This window comes from Pieris rapae, chromosome 18 (assembly GCF_905147795.1).
Source record: "Pieris rapae chromosome 18, ilPieRapa1.1, whole genome shotgun sequence".
Taxonomy (NCBI): domain Eukaryota; kingdom Metazoa; phylum Arthropoda; class Insecta; order Lepidoptera; family Pieridae; genus Pieris; species Pieris rapae.
This window is the reverse complement of record NC_059526.1, coordinates 7,625,722-7,646,713: the sequence shown is the minus strand read 5'-3', so window position 1 is coordinate 7,646,713 and position 20,992 is coordinate 7,625,722. Positions and strand designations below refer to the sequence as shown.

Genomic DNA, 20,992 nt, shown 5'->3' with positions numbered 1-20,992 from the left:
ATGACGCATATATTAGGTACAAAAGGCTGTTCTACCTTCTCGCCAATTATAACATAAAATGTTTACCAATTCAGATATGAAATGGTGAAAGGTGAAAGGTGACGCGTAAGTTTTTATGGTATACAAAATGTATAATTTAAAGATGTCATTGGACAAGTTTAAATTTGTAGGATGTAATACTCTTGTAAAGTACGAGGAAAAGGTGACACATTCAGTTCAGTTGAAACTTTAGCCGTGAGCATTGAATTATTACGTATTAGATTCGAAGAAGTGAGTACGACATATTATTGAAGTTTTGCCCCTGCTCTACTTGTCGATATAGAAAGCTGGCGAACAGGCGGAAAATAATAAATGACAAAAATATCTTTAGTCTTTCCTCTAACTTTAATTTTGTTCACTTTGGAGTAGACTCCATGGCGACTCCAAAGGGAAGCGGGGTTCAAGTTCACAGGCGCTAATGTAAGTTGCTGTCTGGTAGGCAGTTCCGATGAGCCCAGAAAGCACCTGGTGCTTTTCTCGCTAAACGAATAGGCACCTTACTTAAAATGGAAAATTTTACAGTGCATGATTGTATATTGTCATTTCTGAACAAACAAAATATAATAATTTATAATTTAATTATACTCCGAATGTTCTAATTTAAATCGTTGTCATAATCAAATCGATCAGGAATATAGTGTGAATATGCCACGTCATATTAATATACTGTAATCAGTCCACACGTCATATTTTAGTTGGTTATGTTTTGTGACATTAGATATGCTTAAATTATAATTACATATATCGTTCTACCCCGTGATAAAGATTGGGTCAACTGTCTTGACTGTACACAAAAATATCCTTCTAACTCAGTCCTTAATAAAAAATAATTAATATAGTTTAAAGAGTTCCTGTTGTATCATAAAAAGGAATATAGCAACATACATTTCTTGTTAAATTCTATGAAAACCTAAATAAAAATTCTGATGCTCTTGACCTTAAAATTAAAAAAAAAACCTGTACAACGCTTGAAAACTTTTCCATTCCGATAAAGATCTAAAAGGTCTAGTTTTCATGTAAATTTAAAGTGCTCCACGTCCTGGGTCTTTCACTGAGATAAAAGTTTTTATTGAATTGAAAAACTTCCGGCCAAATTCCCGCCTATAAAATAAAAATGTCAGTTGCGTTGTTTTAAATGTCACGTGCGCGTAGCTGACAGCGAGAGGATTTTTCGTAAAAATCCAGATCTGCAATGCCCCAAGGACAATAAATAATTTATGTTACAATTCAGAATTTTTACTAAAATGAAATTCAAATCGTTTATTCATTTAACAATGTACAACTGAACGTGAATAAATATATATTAAATTCCATTAAAAGACATAACATGAGCTGAAAACATTTGAAAGTTTGGACCTTAATACATTTTATATATCATATACAAAATATGTGTTACGTATAGATTCAATTATTTATATGTATAATTTGTTCCAGGTTACCAAGAAGCTAGCCAGATGAAGTCTATGGCGCCTAAGTCTCGAGGTTAAGAAGATGACGCCAGCTGGTCTGCTGATATTCAGCTCATTGCTTACACGAACACTATGTGTCATAGCACCTCAAGTAACAGGTAAGTCGGTCCTTTGTATCCTATACAATCAGCAAAAAACCAATTAGATATTGATGATCATAGGAAAATTGTCCCAGTGCAATAAAAAGCAAAAGCGATCGCAACTATCGTGTAACCCTAAAACCTTTGAAGGGATTTTAGGGCACGGCCACACGATGCGGTACCGGTGCGGTGCGGCGCCGTGCCGCAATAATTTCTAGCTGTAGTGTGCCACACGGGCGTTGCGGACTCCTCCCCGCCTCGTCTCGCACAAGTCCGGCGCGCTTACGGTGCGAAACCGCACGGCCGCGCAACGCATTGTGTGACATGGTATAGCAATTTGTATGTAGGTTGATGTTGCGGCAACGGTAGGTTCATATCTTCATCATCTCATCTTAAGGAAATTTCGTCGAGCGTATCATCCTTCGCCTCTATTCGGTCAAAGTAAACCTGCCCATATTACGCGTGTAGTCAGCTTCTGCGTTTAGCATCTACAGATCGATTGTGTGTTGTATTGAATTTTAGTTGTAGCCCATCAAAATTATTGCTGTCGAAAAAGTAATCGTCATATTGGGTGCGTGTTTTTAAATACTAAAACAATATCAAGGAGACAATTTTGTTGTCTATATGCAACTAAGAGTATATCCTGATAAACTTATTCAATTTAACCCTGTGTCCATATAATATTTTGCTTACGTTTGTGACATGTTTTATAACTAAAAATGATACGAAATTTCGATGTGCCATTTTCGATGAAGTAAGACTGACTATTACAACGATGTAAGATATAGATATATAGAAGTTGTATAATAATTACCGCTTTTGTTCTTTCCATTAGTAGTTATGTTGCCGTGCTGCGAAACCGATATCACAATAATATTTCTTTATCTTATATCATCTCCCTCGTAAGAGATTCAGTTAACAAGAATTGTACTAAGCTAAAGTCGTAAACGAGTTGTAATAAACATATTTAATACTTACAGCCTCTGTCGTTTCATTAAAACTTATTACTAAATTTCTAACAATACAAAAGAAGCAATAACAGTTGAAAATTGCCATGCCTAATATAAACTGAAATCTTCAAAGTATTAACAAAACAGGGTAATTTAAACAATCATAAGGTGGATTATAAATCGACCGTTTTTACACGGTTTCTACAAGATCTATATGTATAACAATTTACTTAATGACGTGGAATAAGTGATACCTTGATGATCTTATGTTCCAAAATAAACGTATTTTTTTTATTTAACTTAAAAGTTTCGTGTGAACACGAAATCATAGAAATAATAATAAATGACGTAGACGAAGACTATAATTATACAATAACGAAAGAAATACTCAATTCCTCTAAAACAGCGTACCAAGTCAGTGTCCATGGGCGGTGGTATCACATAAAATCACGTGCGCCTCCTGCTCGTTTGCAAATAAAAAAACTAACTTGATTTGTATTTTGTATTGTGTGGAATAAATGTGGCTTCATTATTACTATTTTATAAAATTTATAGGACATCTACGAAAAATGTTGTGGAAGGGTTAATTTACTGGCTTAGACCTAAAAATTGACGCTGTGTGTGGGACACAGAAGAATCTCTTGCCTATTGAGAAAACAATCAATATATACAGAAATCTTAGGCCAAGGCGTTTCAACATCGCGATCATAGCCGCCCTAAGTGATGAAGAAATTCTAAAATGCTCTTTTCACTTCAATATCAGTTCATTGTCTTTCTCTCGATTTTCTTGAGAGTATCATTTGTTACAATTTCACTTTGAAACTCCGCAATTCGTATAAAGTTCTTATTGTATTCAGAAACCACTAGGGTCTGATATTGTTATTGTACTTAGGCCTCATTGTTTGGAATCACAGCTTTGGTGATCTTAAAGGAAGCTCAAGCCTTTGTGGAGTTTGATAGGTAGAAATAGTTATACGAATATAACAATTGAAATATTATTTGTGTCCATTTTCCTGTATTACATGATTCTCGGCGAAATAATTATTGTTCCTATAACCCATTGCGGGATACGAAACATCAAACAATGACTTTTTGAAAGTATCGTAAAATCAATGATTATACTTAGAGAACTTTTAATTCACCGATTACTGAATAAAAATAAAATTAGGCAACATTTTCATGGGGTTTGAGTATGTGCTATCTGCAAGAGTAGTGTTGGTCTAGTGGCTTCAGCGTGCGACTCTCATACCTGAGGTCGTAGGTTCGATCCCGGGCTGTGCACCAATGGACTTTCTTCCTATGTGCACATTTAACATTTGCTCGAACGGTGAAGGAAAACATCGTGAGGAAACCAACATGTCAGGCACTGGAGGCCGATCACCTACTTGTCTATTAGATTTAAAAATGATTATGAAACAGATTCAGAAATCTGAGGCCAGGACCTAAAGAGGGTAGCGCCACTGATTTATTTTTATTTGAATATATTGTTTGTGAAATATTTACTACATTTTTCTCTTTTCTACAACTTTATTAGTTTTCCAAACTCGACCGCTGCTTTAAAAATTCAAAACATTAATTAGTTTGCGTACATAATTCCGGCTTAGCTGTCCAAGTTTATAATTATGCGCCTAACTTTTCCTTAAAGAATTCATTACACTTCTCTTCAACTTTAGTTATTGGTAAATTTTGTTATTATGTTTTTCGCTGGCGATCAAATAAAGCCTTAGCCTCTGGAACTAGAGAACGCTATAATAGCCGATCCGCCATTTGGAGCTTCTTCATTATTGTGTAATAAAATTCGTCATGCATCACTTTTCGATATTAAATGTTTTCTATTTTATTCTATACTCATCGCTAAGTGGTTAAACACTAACAAGTTTTGTATTGAAATTAGACTAGCAACGAATATTCGGTTACTATTCGGTATTCGGCCTATTCGGCTGTTTTTATTATATTCGGCCGAATACCGAATACTTAAATAATATATTTTGTCATAGAGAAATAATTGGTAAAATGAAGAATTAAAATCGATTGATTATGTATATATTCATATTTTCATTACTGTTATAATTGTTTAAGTAGTCATTGGTACATAACACAGGTAAATAATCATCTTTTGAATTGGGAAAATGGAGGATTCTCATTAAATTATTGTGATAGTCAAAATTTAGAAGGGTAAGATTCTGATTTCTTGTACAATTATTTATTAAGTAGTTATGCAGAGCGTTACCAATATACAAAGGAGTGCGAAACAATCACGTCTATACAAGTTTAAGCGCTAAAATCCAGCCAAATACTTTTGCCTGATATTCGGCTATTCGGTCAGGGGCCTCGCCGAATATTCGGTATTCGGTATACTGCCGAATATACTATTCGTTGTAAGTCTAATAGAAATACATGATTAAGAAAATATCAAGTGCCGCGTCGTGATGATTTAGATCCAAATATGGGCGAGGTATCAGGCCGTTCAAAACAAAATTTACTTATTTATAAACACATATACACATATTTTTCATTTATATACACATTTACATATAAATTCAATTAACTTTTTTAAAATAAATGTCGTACTGAATAACTTTAAACTAAAACACATTTCGATGTTGTATTGTCTTTTATTAACATAACTTTTACACATTTAAAGAAAACACTTTTTTAACGGATAAATTTAAAATTATGTTTAAATAATTATAAATTTACAATAGTACATAACTTCAATCCGTTAAAAAAGTGTTTTGTTTAAACATTCCAATGTTTTTTCGCAGACTTCAAATCCGGTGACAATAAGATTATAACTGGTCCATTTTGGCACGAGGTCTTCACGGAATCATACGAGTATCCGGAGGAAGACATCTCCACGACCACAACAGAGCCTCTGCCCTTCTTCGAAGATGATGCTTCAACTAATAATGTAACTGCTCAGCTTGGTAGCCGCGTCCATTTGCACTGCAGAGTTCATGACCTTGGTGAAAAAACTGTAAGTATCAATTTAAGCTATATATTTTAACAATAACAATAAAGCCGCCTGATTTACATTGATCGAGAGCAAGTCCTTCAAGGCAAGAGTATACTATTTGTTAAAAGGGCGGCAACGTACTTGCGATCTTTAGGACAGTGCCCAAAAGAGGCGTAATCACTTAGCATCGTAAGCCGCTTGATCTGTATATAAAATGACATATTTTGTTTCGTTTATTTCTTTAAGATTTTAAAGTTTTTTTTGTGATTTCCTGACTTACTCTTTCCTTGTTAGACTCACAATCAAAACTTAAAAAAGTAATACAAATCAAACATAATGAATGACACATATCTCAGACATAATATAAATTACACAATCATTTATATAATTAGAGTCATTTAAATATCTTTCAACATCCTACAGTAATCCATATTCTATCTGGATTTTAGAAATGCTTAGATGTATTCTCTATGTCTTATTCTGGGTACTCAAAAAAATCAAAATCAAAATTCGTTCATTCAGTTTAGATGCGTCTTAGGGCATGCTTATGAATGTCAAAACCGTTTACAAAATTCGCGAAAGAGCAAAACTACGCCATACGTTCGCAAAAATACCAGGAGGCATTGTTCTGAGAAGAACGGGCAAAAAACTCAGCAAGTTTTACCCTCGCACTACATTACAATTATTCCAAGGTGTCATAAACCACAACGTTATTTAAGTAACATTTAAGTAAAAAATAACTGCTGTTAATCCCATTTGTGGATCGATAACATATGTACCTACACACGACCCAGCCAATGTAACATTCCACCTTGACACTGACAGGCTGGAACCTGTGATTGAGGGATTATAATTAGTAGTTACTACGGGTCCAAATTTGACAAACAAATTGGTACATTTGGAGTTGAAGTTCAAAGTTGTCTTATCGAAGATTAAGTCAATCAACAAGAGTTTATATGAGCGAATACGAATATAAGAATGATATAAATCCAAGTTAAATTATTTTTTACTTAAAGAAAACAATTTTTTAACTTTAAATTTTTCCGACGTTACGACGTTTGAAATTATGTTTAAATAATTATAAGTTTACAATAATACATAACTTCAATCTGTTAAAAATTTGTTTTCTTTAAATGCGTAAAGCTTATGTTAATAAAAGACAATACTAGATTTTTTATTGTGACAAAACTACTGTTTACATATACGTTGGATCCCTACCTTTACTAAATGGCTCGTGCATTCATAATTTAGAATAAATTATCACGGTTGAGTCATGTAAACATCATAGTAGAATAATTACGTACAATGTTGGAGTTCAGCCAAGTTTTGGACCATTGAACAGCACAGCTCTAAAGATATTTATTATGTTAAATATTTTGGTATGTGTAAAATGAACATTTAAGAAAAATAACTTTAAAATTTGTTATAGAATAAAAATTTTAACGGAAAACACACCTCGTGTGAGTCAAACGATTCAATCCTCTTAAAAACCTATTCTCAAAGGATAAAAAGAAGAAGAATTTTTCGTTTGCATTACATTATAAATAGAATAAATTGGTCTTATACTAACCTAATATTATATAAACATTCTCGTTAATTCGTTATACTCTATTATATATAAACGGCTCGACCGATGCTTATTAAGCTTTTTATGAATATTGAGTCTGAGAATCGGCTTTTAAAACCTCTAAGTAACCCCCTAAGGGGTGTCCAGCCCAAAGTTTAAGTTGTTTCTTAGAAATTTTATTGTGTTTTTATTTTTTCCACATTTTTGTTCACCAAACGCATATTAATATTATATAAGCAATAAATGGAGGGAAGAAAATAAAATACTGCAACTTCAAGAGTAAAGAACTTCAAGTTTTTTCAGATTTCCTGGGTCCGAAGAAAAGGCGAAGACTTACATCTCCTCTCCGTTGGAAGACACACATATTCAGCCGACTCTCGCTACTCCCTTGCCTTTGAACAACCGAATGACTGGCGCCTGCTCATTCAGTACGTGAGTGAAAGGGACGAAGGATACTATGAATGCCAGATTTCAACACATCCACCACTTGTTCGAAGAGTGCAGTTGAGCGTTGTTGGTAAGAGAAATATTTTATTCATGCCAGTATCATGTATAACAATAAATTCAATCGTATAACATTGTTGAAGGAATATGAGGCCGAATAGGGCCAACGGGCAGAAGGCTCAACTGATGTTATGTATTACCACCGCCCATGGACACTCACATTGCCAGAATATTCGTAAGTGAGTTGCCTAAATGGCCGGTACAATACATATTTTAGGGAGATCCTAAATCTAGTTGGTTTTGTAGACAGTTGTTTTCACATAGCAGTGTTGAGCGGCAAAATCTGCCGTTAGAAACGCTCAATCAACAGACGGTGAAAAGCATAGAAATATTCTCATAACCGATTAAAAAACTTCACGATTTAGAACACTACAGTAAGCAAAATGATAAAATGTGCGCACACAGTTCCAAAGAAACTGCTTAAGGTCAACGTCATAATCTTGCGTCAGTCATGATTTCATGGAAAAGGAGTGAAAATTTCAGTCAAAGTGTATCAAGATACAGTCTTGAATCATGTTGTGACACTTCTAAGCAATACACTTTTTCAAAAATACCGTGGACTCTACAGCATGATTCTGTACTTGGTCACAAGGCACGAACTCAAGTCGGGCTGTAAACCACCGTTCCGGACATTTTAAGCGCTGGCTAATTAAACGACACGGCGACATTCCTCCTGTACAAATCTTTGGATAGAGCAGTGGCAAAATTTTCCTTGGATTCTATGCGTAGGTAAATCCATAGATTCAAGGCCAAATATATTAAAGGCCTGTATAAAGGCCAAAGATGGCCATTTCAAATAGATCTATCAGCAGGTATCAATTTTAATAATATCACAATACTACACTTACGGCTTGACTATGTCTCCGATACTATCAACATAATTCGTAGTATGTTCGCAGAGTGAATTGAAAGTAGCGATATATATATATTTTTTATTGATAAAGTTTGCCAACGCTCGGCACACTGATACAGTGGTAAAAACAAACACAAAATACAATACAGTTAATTGTGTATATTATGTGTTTAACTTTTATGTACATTACTATATTTTGTTAAATGTTTCTCACATTGTCGTATTGGCATAGGCTGTAAAGATTGTGTGTATTTCTGAAATAAATAAATAAAAATAATAAATAAAATAATAAAAAGATTTAATATATAAAAGATAAGACAAATTTAATGTATTTCTGAAATAAATAAATAAAAATAATAAATAAAATAATAAAAAGATTTAATATATAAAAGATAAGACAAATTTAAACAGTACCACTGAGAGAAATAAGAGAATTACATCTGTAAAGTAAAATTAACTTACTTTAATACAAATGGGTACGGTCATTATGCCCGAGTATGCCTAATTAAAATAATAACCGTACTTAGCACGTCATATAATTTTATTAAATAAAGATGTCACTCGTTAAGAGTACTTACTCTGTGAAGGATCAGTTCATAATGTTGTCTTTTGGCAGAATTGAGTGTTCTTTAAGCTTGATTTTTTTATAGTAAAAAAGAAGAAGTTTAAATAATTAGTTTGTCACTTTTATAACCTTATATGTATAAAAAATGTTGTGTGGTTTAATGAAACCACGGTAAAGTGAAACATTTTTTTCACATTATAGACGTTTAACTAAAATTTTTTGGAATAATATTCTATTAAGGGTATAAAATCGCTTTATCAATCTTAATTTTATACTTGGAAAATTGGAATGGTAATGGGACTAATAAAAGTAGACTAAGTCTCCAACTAATATTTTTATTGATTTCTGTGTCTTAGAGAGAACGACATACATAATATTCGACAAATATTTAGCTTATTTACACATATTTAAATAGCGTGGAGCACTGGCACAAATGAATAATAGTCTATACACTACACGGTCAGCAGCTGCGAACTATGTGCGCCGCCATATTGGCCTTGGCTGCTATGACGAGCGCCTTTCACTTTATCCCTACTCCGCGGCCGACCGTCACGCCACATGCGCCACACAGACCTAAAAGTTTGAGACGAACTACTTAAAAAACAAAATAGTCATTTTGCCTTTGTGACGACACAAACAAGTAACTTTGTAAATGGATATAAATCCAAACTTACATTGTTTACGAGATATTTTAATGCTTTCAGGCAGACGTGGTGGCCGGGGGACTACAACAATGTATACGTTTCGTAAATTATATCGTAAATCGTTAATAGTTTGATATACTCGCCATTTAGGGGGGGGGGATTACAGGGGGGTCGATGGACTGCTTCGAGACAAGGATGGTACGGCCACGTTTCCCCCAAACAATATAAAGTTTAAGTTAACAAATACAATACTACCGAAACACTTTGTGATAAGAGAGATATCTTAACATAGATCAAACAGTCGTAAATGTAACCCCTAGATCGCACGTGAACGCTGCCTTATCCAGCATTATGAGAAGCAATTATATGCAGTATGGTATGTGAGGGTCGTAAATGCGTTCTAACGGCCCACACGAGCCTTTTACTGCCCAGACACCCTGTATAAGCCGTTAAGCCTCAGGAATGCCAAGTAGGGACGCAATAAACATTGATTTTCGTTTAGCAAAACCAAAATTGAAAATAAAGTTGTGTACAGGGGAATCCTTTTTATAGTTATCGTTTAATACTATTTAAGTATCTATAAGGTTTTAGGAGCATTCAAAAAACTCCCGGGTGTGTTTATCAGAATGTATAGAAAAGTTTATATGGACTGGACTTTCGCTTAAGCCAATTTGTTTATTTATGCAAAAATATTTAGATATATGACGAATGGCGCTGGGTTTCAAATGTATGTTTCTGTTCGCGATTATTAAATAGCAATCAACCTTCTGCGCCAAACACCGTCGACTTTTTGGTTTAAGACATGCCGGTTTCCTCACGATTTCCTTTACCGTAAGAAAGGAGTTAAAGGCCACGGAGACCAAACTATTTAAATTTATTTCTGGAAATAAAATTACTAACATACCTAGTTGTAATCGACAAGCTCTCCGCAGACCTTGAATTTATACATCTTACGATTACCAGGAATACAATGAATATTACAATTTGACTACTACTAAAATTTGTTTTATAGTAATGTATAAATAAAAGCGAATCCAGCTACTCCGTAAATATACGTAATGGCTATGAATAATTAACAGAAAATGAGGGTAGGAACAAAAATATTATCGTGGAAAACAATTTGATACTATCAACACCTGAGCAAATAACAATTTGGATAAAAACGGTCGTCAGACTTAACCGAGTTCGAACTGGCCCGGATTACCCGGGACCAGCCCACAGAATAAATTAGACGCAATATTTTTGGAGTAATTGACATTTAAAGAAAACATACATACTGTCTGAGACACATTCTTCATAATGTTGATCGATCAAAATGAAACGAAACATCGATCTTTTAATTTATATTCTTATATATTATTCGTTAAATGAGAATTTTTATAATGGAAATAAATATAAAAAGTAATGGAATAAAAATGCTCATAATATTTTCAGACGTTATACTTGTCAAAGTCAATTTATATTCGTGACAAATGGTTCTCATATTCATATTTGCTTATATAATTTTTTATTTCCGATAACACCTAAAATTTTCACGTGAAACTGAAATAAAATAATTTTTACAGTTGGTTGTATTATTGTTTTAATGTTACGAGTAGTGTTGGCCTTGAACGAGCGACTCTCCTGATCATAGGTTCAAATCCCGGTTATGCACTCATAAACTTTTGTTTATAATATGTTCTCACTTGAAAGGTGAAGGTTTATTTTACTAAGAATTGTAATATAACTGGCGTGCTTCAGATTCAGCAAATATACGGCCCGCTTCAGGCACAGAAGGCTGATCACCTATTTGCCTATTTATATAAAATTATCACGGCACAAATATCTGACGCTAAGATCTAGGCTAGGCATTAACAGACAACATGACTATTCACTATGCCTCAGCCCACTTGCAATAGAAATTATTGTTTCCAATTACGTTCAATCAAAAAAAAACAAAATCATATATATCGGATACCTACGTAATCCGAATTGCTAAGCAAAAATTACTAGTAAGATCTAAAACTGAAAGTGTTATATTTTTATTAAATTTAATTTTTGTAACATTACATTTACAATAATTGTCATGTATTTTATAATAGATAGCTTGTAACATAAACTGTTCTGTTTGGATCTGAAACGAGTTGGAACGATGAAAAAAATTTATGCAGAACATTAAACAGCGGAAAGTTGCGTACCTGGGCCACGTGTTGCGCCATGACCGCTACCACCTCCTTCAACTAATTATATTGTGTAAAATCAAGGGTAAACTGCGTGTTGGTCGAAGGAAGAAATCATGGCTTCGCAACGTTAGGGATTGGACGGGTATTGCAAATGCGGAAGAATTGCTACATCTGGCGCAGGACGAGACGCGCTTCAGGAAACTGACGGCCAACCTCCAGTAATGGAGAGGCACTTGAAGAAGAAGAACATGAAACACACAACTTGAATACGATTCGCTTAGTAACTAAGCATCTATTTCCGGGTAACCACAAGTTAAATTAAGAAACAGGATACAACTGTTTTATGTGCTCTGTGGCTGTCCTTAATCCGCCCTTATGTCGTCTTCAATTACACGTTTATGTCTCTCGGTTAAGCTCAGGATAAACTCACTTCTAGGTCTTGATTACACTGCAGTACACGTTATATTATGTTAAGTCAAGTGAGACCTGAGAATTTAGTTTCATAAATATAACTAATTTTAAATGATTCGGTCCAATGATATTTTATTTGTCAAACCATTACCTATATTCACTTAGTAAGAAAATTTAAATTTAAGTTACGTATGTTGTGTACGTCGTGTTATTAAATTATTAGAAAACTAGCTGCCCCCGCGAACTTCGTTTCACAAAGTAATTTTAATTTATAGTTTAGCCTCAATAACACGTAATCATGATATTGAATTGTAGCTAATATGACACGTTTGTCGGTTTACTATAGCAGTGCCCTCTATTGTTTACTTACACAATCCAGTCGAAAAGTATCGACATCTGTTACAATCTTTTGGAGTTAACAGATAATTGTGACTGTCAATTAATTATAGACAAATAATTTGCAATAAAATAAAATTGCGACTATAATTAAAGAGCTTGGGCCAGACTGCTCACGGTGTGCAAATTTAATTTAAAATCGATTAAGTAGTTTAGGAGTCCATCGCGGACAAACATCGTGACAAGAGATTAAAGTTCAACACCTTGTTTTTTTTATTTATTATTGCTTCCTATTTATAACATAAGAACTCAAAAAACCAAAAAATTGTTTTTTTGACCTAATCTATAATATTACATCCTCTAATCTTCGGAGCCATGTCATTTTCGGATGTAATTTTAAGATTTGAGGGTAAACAAAATTATAATTACTTTGGTCAAACGAAACGACTGTGTGAGAACGAAAAAGCCACTCATGTCCTCTAGTGTGTAGTTTGGACCTCATACTTATTAATTCATCAAAGACTAAATGAAACACACAAACTTACTTTGAACTGGTATCCAATTAATGATAAAACAGATACAGTTTCCTTATTTAATTATATATATGTTTTGTTATTTTTTTTAATTTTGATCATAGGACTTGTGTAGGATATAAATATTTTTAGTTTCCACGCCTGGTGGAATTATCAGTACAAAAATATTGTTTTGGATTGGAAAGTAGAAAAGATTTATTACAGAACAATGACACACAATATTGTGTCTGAATTCTGTTGGGAATCAATTTTAGTGGGGAATTTTCAATAAAAATTTAAACATGCTCCAAAAAATTTTTTGGACCCCTTTCTCTTAAATTAATGCATATAATAAATTTTGTATTTCATTTTATAATTTCAAACATAATATAAATCTATCTGTATATATATATAATATATCTGTTTTTTTGGCGAAAATGAGAAGATATTTTTCACTTACATTGTAAATTTCTTTTCAGTTCCGAAAGTGGAAATAATCGATGAACGCGGCCGACCGCTGCAAGACAAGTTTTACAAAGAAGGTTCAATAATAGAACTTAGGTGTATTGTTAGTGAGGTACCTCAGCCCGCTAAGCAAGTGAACTGGAAGCATGGGGGCCGCTTGCTCAACTACGACACAAAAAGAGGTGGTGTCAGGTATGTTTCTAGTTTTAAAAGTTTTGTAAAATATTTACAAAATTTCATTACAATTCCATTATTATTTTACCGACTACAATGACAATTATTTTATATATTTATATTATTTCTAACGCAAAAATATACAGTATTCCGAAAGATTTGTACTAAAACGAAAACTAAAAAAAAACAAAAATCATTAATTGGTGTATGTACACTTATGATCGACCTAAAAGAAATATAGGTATAGTGAATGCCTTAAATTATACATTTACAGCCAGTTTTCAACTCAAGAGCGTAGAATGAAAGAAAACACTCTTTTTCATCGCCAAGTTTTTTATTTTACACAATGTAAGAAACTGTAACCACTACACCATGTTCCACATGACATCTTAAGTAATTAACAGTTTATTTATCATAATAAAATAAATTAAAAACAAAGACTTGTACTCTCAGGATTATTATATATTTGTCCTATCAGCAGGATGTATGGTGAAATAGGAGCACATACTTTCATACATTCTCGTAGGAGCACACGCAAATAGTCGAAAAAACTAACATCACATACACGAATTCAAGTCCGACCAGTCACCACAAGTAGCGCCCATTCACGAGTATGACGCATGGCCAGCCATCCTCACCCTCGCCATATTTTAGGGAGAGACACCACTCGACGCATGGACGCTTTTATGAAGTCAATTAATACATATTATTACACTAATTTAACCAAACCTAACTCTGCAAATGTAAGTCACCGTGGAAGCTATTGCTAAGCACTGATAATCTAGCAATGAATATTAACGTTCCTATTAAACAATTCCATTAAAATTATAAAATATTAAAACAGACCTCTAAGCGTTAAGAACGTTTTCGTAAATTAACATTTGCAAATTATTTTCCTTCACCGTTTTCAGTCATTCATTATTCATACTTGTTCTTTGAATTTAACCTTCCCTAAATTAATAGCTTGTAGCATGTAGTTGTTTATTTTTAAACACTGAATATTTTTGCTTTGTATTTCTTAATCGACTCTGGAGAAGGAGGCTTAATTTGGAGTCTTGTCTGTTATCGTAAATTCGATTGGATTTGAACAATTATAGATACGTTCTTTGAAAGGGTTCCAATTTTCAGAAGTTGATTGCTACAAGAGATATTGCGGGATCTCATATTATTAAGACCTACAGAGTAGCATAATAATTATTTTTGAATAAAAACATTATGTTATTATGAAGTGGAAATACCTACCGATTAAAGTAAAGAGCTGATGAAACAGATACTGGAATGGTTTCATGTTGATGTTTCTATATTATTTTAGAACAATATACCTACAGTATTATAATCTATGTTGGCCCTTATCCTAGCAATCGTAATGATTGAATGACGATCCCCGACTGTGCACCAAACGTTCTTTCCAGGCATCTAACACTTGCTCAGCGAGACATATCATGTCATCACTTTTGACAGGGCTGGTCGCCTTCTTTGCAATTAATTATCATATAAATGGTTGCAATCGGAAGCCAACCCTATATGTTCTAGCGTTATTGGATTTTCATTATATTACAATACCTATTATATATACAAATATCTATAGCCTATAGTGGTTTATAGCTACAGAATCATATATTTTTAATTTTATCTATTTCTGTGGATATTATAATATATAATCGGTGCAATGCGACTCAATGCCTCCTTAGTCAACAGCTGATTCAAGGATGTATAGGATAGTGAAAGCCTCCAAATTCTTCTAAAGGTCTTCTAAATTGCTTAAATGGGTAGAAAATTAAGCCAAAAGTTTCCGCACTGATATCCCAGAGACCACAATCGACGAAATGAAAAGATATTTTATTAATTGACTACCAATGAAGAAGAGCAGTGCGTGATAGTACCCACTGGAAAAGTGGCAAGTCAAAATTTAAGAATGCATGTCACACAATGAACAGTTTCTAATTCAATATATTCTTTACGTGCTCCAACGATGTAAGTGAAACAAAAGAAATATTTCCAAGATGGCGACAAAATAGAATTGAAATTTCCAAAACAATAAAGACGTTCTAAGTAAACATCTGTGCACGGTTTATTCTGTTAAAATAAGCTTCTTGCAGACGTTTTAAACGTGGACTTTTAAAGCGATGACTTCGTAAAATTCTGTCTAGTCAAGCAATTTAGAAATTCCTTTAAAATTCACGCTTAGAAACAGCGAAACGTGAGAGATTGAAGAATTACGGTTTTAATTCCAGAGTGGAATTCTCTGTTCTATTATCTGCGTGCATTTTGGTTTTAGAGAGAAAAATCATTATTCGGCATACATGCATTTCATCAGTTTTTGCTCCCTTTTCTATCTATATTTCTATGATAATCGTACAGGATTGATGAAATCCTTTTCGTAGGCTTATAAGAAGAGACTAATAGGTCATTTTCATTAAAAAAATATTAACATTCCTTAAGCTAGTTTTAGCAAAAAGGAAACTGTGTGTGTGTTGTTATGTTAAAAAAACACAACAGCTTTAAATTAATTGATTTCAGATAGGTTTAATTTTTTTTGAAGTTATATTAAACTAACTATTAAAATCAAATAATACTAGACTGATATCCAAGATTATTTTACCTTCATCGTTCACTCTCTCTCTCTATTTTTAAATAATATTCCAGCCGTGCAAAACGGACGGTAATATTTGATTTATGATAAGGATATTTATGCAAACTTTCTACTGGTAATACTTTTGCTCAAGTCAAGTATGACTTATTTCAATGAAGCCCGTTAAAAAGGCACTTTTAAAATTTAAAAAAAAAAATATTACTCATCGTTGTCCGTTCCAAAGGAGAATCGGCATCGAAAATTAATAAAATAACTGCATTTTTATTTGTAACAGAACGTATTGATGGACTACGTACATTATATCTAAATCTTTCTCTCAAAGGTAAATACTCAAAACATTCCCAAACAATTTCAAGGTTAAATAAATAAAAGGTATAACTTTAATTAAAGCAAATATATTCAATGTTTATTAATCTAAAAGTTAATTAGAACTCACCTCCATTCATCTTTGCAAATTTCAAATAAGGGTTGTTAGCACGTCGTTAATTAAATCTGCATCATTTGCCGTAAAGGGTTTAATGTTTTTAGCGTATTGGACACACTGACGGGAAACTAATTAAAAACCAAACCGTATCGGTATATCGTAAAACGTGGGTTGCAATAGTTTGTTAGTATTGTTCCCAATTTTACGAACTTTGACCATGACGAAACGCGCTATATTTAATTTACGGTTTATAAGGCAGTGTTGGCTCGAGTATGCTACTCTCAGTAGGCCCAAAAATTGTATTTTTAAAAAAGAGCGTACCAATTCTTAAAAGGCCGGCAACGCACTCGCGAGCCCTCTAGCATTGAGAGTCTTAACATAAGGTTGCCCGTTTGCCCCCTGTTATATAAAAAAATCCTTTTAGTAAAAGCATGTATGCAATTATTTATTTAAACGTGTTTATTACACGCGGTGTCTATATGATAACGCAAGCTTTAAAGTTCCGAATAGAAATAACAACTTTTAGTTAATACACACATGCACTACGTAGCCGGTATTCAAATATGCAAGGAATTAAAATGGAAGGTTTTTAGTTGTATAGAGGGAATTTTTCCGTTGTTGGAATATGAAACGAATGTGGATGCGACAAATTTAATTTAGCTGAGTCTATGACATAATGTTTACAAAGAGAAATTTTTGTTTGACAAAATTGTCGGAAAATTGATGCATGTCTGGTTTCTAAAATTAGTTTTCCGAAAACTATTGTGTCTCATACAAATGGCGTTATGATATTTCGTTTATATTAGTTTTCTAGTTCTGAATACTTAGTACAAACAAAAGCCGGCATTTGAACCGTAATTTAGTTTTATGAACAAAATATCAGGTCAGCGCAATGATCACGTGGACTGGACTACTATAGTTTTTAAAAAATAAAAATAAAATACGTTTATTTTGGAACATAAGATCATCAAGGTATCACTTATTCCACGTCATTAAATTCGAGCCTGCTGGCATCCCTACTCATTTTCTATGTGTATCCGGTATTAAGATTGCTCACTCACTCTCTTCTTATCAAAAACGTTTCTTGGAAACGAGACACTATCACTGCTCCCTAAAAAGAATCAAATCAAAATTGATCTATGACAGTTCCTTTATTTTCCGACAGAATTGAGTTTATTACTAAATTATCTTTCTAGAAGAATGATACAATTCTTATTTAATTTTATCACTAAATTATTTATATATATTACTACGTTATCAATTTAATATTAATTATGTTTCACGCAAAGTAAAGTTTGCTGTAGCAAAACATTCATTGTAACAAAATTGTTTCGATACCGACCATTCTTTTTCAACATTCTTTTAAAAATAAGGTACAGTTTTTGTTTATTTACGCCCTTGTTACATATCCATTGCACATGGAGTGCAAGCCCCGAAAGGAAGTGAACAAGGAAGTTAAATCCTCAAATGAATAATCTTATATATAAAATTCTCCGTTGTTGTTGTTCCCAAACTCCTCCGAAACGGCTTGACCGATTCTCATGAATTTTTTTTATTCATATTCAGTAAGCCTTAGAATCGGCTACTATCTATTTTTCTAACCTCTAAGTATAATAAGGGGTGTTCTCCCCAAAAAAATGTTACCTCTACAGTTTTCGGCTATTATTAGTGTTTATGCTTCAAGCGAAGTAGTAAACATTTTTACTTTTAATATATTAAAACAATTAATGTTTGGTGTTTTGTTATTTTTAAACAACATTCCCTTGTCGTTCACAGCTCTCCAGGCCCTTTTCACTCATAACCTTATACACTTCCAATAACTTACTATTTATTTTTCTACACTAGAAATTCTCTAGAAATTATTCACATGGCAAAACAACGTTTGCCGGGCCAGCTAGTAAGTCTATAATATATTAATGCACCTCATATCGCGCCGATTCAAGTGTCATATTTAATTATGTCCAATTATTGTATTAGTTTAATAAAAATACATTAAATATATTTTGGTTTTTCAGGGATTCATCGCTGGCCCTCACTTAATTCACTGTTTTAAATTTAAAAACATTTCAGTGTAAAGACGGAGGCGACATCTAACGGCGCATTATCAAGACTTTATATAGCGAATGCGAATAGAAATGACTCTGGTAACTACACCTGCGCTCTAGCCGATGTCACCGCTTCTGCTGTAGCGGTTCATGTGCTGAGAGGTAAGAAAGTATTGGAGACCCAATATGTTAATGTAAGATTCAGCCCTATTTGCTTCAACAATAACACGGGGTCGCAAGGAATGCAGTTTTGTTGACGAACGAGACAAGAAATAGGAATGGATAATAAATAGAATTTAAATAGCGAATAAAATTCATACAGTTTTGAGTATATCAATCATGTAGAAAATATGATCTCTTGAAAATCAATTCTAGTTGGATTAATGATGCTGTGTGTGCAATCTTTATAATAGGTAATATTGATAGATTACGAAACTATGACAGTATTATTGCAGTTTTGAGTTAGTATTTATAAAGACCAGTAAATACATAATCAATGAATTAAAATATAGGTCGCTTAAATTCTAGTCAAAATCTGTTCTAAATTCTGTGCTAGATATCCAATGATCGACATCCATTGAGCAATGATCAAAGCATCGCTCTCGCTTTACCATTCTAAACCGATTTCCATATTCAAATGATTGCAGGCGAAAATCCTCTGGCGATGCAAAGAGGGAACTCCTCAGGAGTGCATCCATCGATGGTTCTCATCCTAGCATTAATCAGCTGACACATATGGAGCGCGTAATGAACGCGCAAACTTTATTGTAAATATTGTACCGTTGTGATATAAGTAATTGTAATGTTTGAATTGTATCTTATATAATAAGGAGATAGTTTAAAATCATATATATCACTACGAATGTATGATGTATCCATTTGTCATATTACGTAAATGAAATAATTTTTGTAAGTATTACGTGGAATTTGTATCAAGATTTATATATGAGTACAGTTTGATTACTATAATATATTAACACACAACGCAATTTCGGTGAAAGGCCTTGTACTCAGTTCATCTATTTTTAAATCTAGATTAATTAGACTTTATATCTAATTAATTTAACAGCACTTAAAATATAACTTTGTGTAGCGTATCTTTTAAGAGATAAACAACAAAGTCAAACTTTCTTTGTATACACACGCTGAGTGGATAAATTTCAAATTACCAACGCCGGCTGTAGTCTGTTTGCCGAACTGTTCATCGTCCAACATTTCAACTTTTAGTTTTGTGATTAACATTCACTTTGGTCTATGGAAACTAGAATATGTTTTTCTAGATTAACACAACAAGTATTCTGTGATTTACCATCATCCCCGGTGATAGGAATGATGAGGCAGCAGGAAAAGGCAATGTTTTGGCAAAGATAGACAACTAGAATTGATTAGAAGGCCTTTACCCAAGAGGGTTTCATGTCCACAGACGACATATATATCAATTGATATGTAAATTAAGTATATGGAAATAAAAAAGGCTTTATTAAATATTATGGTGAAGATAGGCTATATAATATTTCCAAAAAGTTTTTTTATAGAACAGGGGAAACGGGCCGGAGTTGTGATGATGTTACGTGACACCGCCGCCCGTGGACACTCAATGCTAGAGGGCTCGCGAGTGCGTTGTCGGCCTTTTAAGAATTGGTATGCTCTTTTATTGAAGTACCTTTAGTCGAATTGTTTACGAAAAATTTCAGTGGGCAACTGATTCCACGTAGCGGTGGTGCGCGGCAAAAATTAAAAAGGATTCATATGAAAGCTTCGTTAGGTTACACTAACAAGGTGTGAAAAAAATACCAATAAATTGCTTTATCGTGTACGCTGCCGAAACTACTAACGATCGAACAAAATGATGTACAGTTTTATAAATTTAATTTCTAAAAAGTCCGCGATACCATGTCTAACAAGGAAAAACTTTTGTTTAAAAGTAAATTTAAAACTTCATTCATTAATGTGTTTGGGACCGAAGCAGTCAGTATTAAATAAGGATAAACAATCGTGCTCTGAAAATTGGTACATGTAAAATGCATGAGATTCATCATTGGGATCTTATCAATCAGCATAGGGAGTATTGATAAATTAGAAATTATTAACATAGACGACAAAAAAATTATAACTTAAACTGAAAACTGGAACTGACCATCAGCTTTCCGTATAAAATGGGCATTTTAATACTTAAGACTTGTTAAGATAAAACATAGTCCAGTAGTAATATAAATATATAATTGGTGGTAATGGTAATGGAG

The 20,992-nt window shown here is 33.3% G+C and overlaps 1 protein-coding gene across 1 annotated transcript; it reads left to right on the top strand.

Moving 5' to 3' along the window:
• Positions 1-1,479: 1,479 nt before the first annotated feature.
• Positions 1,480-19,529, top strand: LOC111003291 (immunoglobulin superfamily member 10-like). The gene is made up of 6 exons (XM_022273720.2): positions 1,480-1,606; positions 5,304-5,515; positions 7,365-7,578; positions 13,528-13,705; positions 18,775-18,911; positions 19,397-19,529. Exons 1-6 carry the CDS (start codon positions 1,531-1,533, stop codon positions 19,477-19,479), a joined length of 900 nt encoding a protein of 299 aa, XP_022129412.1. The 5' UTR covers positions 1,480-1,530; the 3' UTR covers positions 19,480-19,529.
• The last annotated feature ends 1,463 nt before the right edge of the window (positions 19,530-20,992 follow it).

Excerpts from the sequence above, each read along its gene's own strand:
- LOC111003291 (XM_022273720.2), top strand. The coding sequence starts at position 1,531 with ATGACGCCAGCTGGTCTGCTGATATTCAGCTCATTGCTTACACGAACA. Across the intron at positions 1,607-5,303 it reads CATAGCACCTCAAGTAACAG|ACTTCAAATCCGGTGACAAT; the intron begins GTAAGTCGGTCC and ends GTTTTTTCGCAG. Across the intron at positions 13,706-18,774 it reads ACAAAAAGAGGTGGTGTCAG|TGTAAAGACGGAGGCGACAT; the intron begins GTATGTTTCTAG and ends AAAACATTTCAG.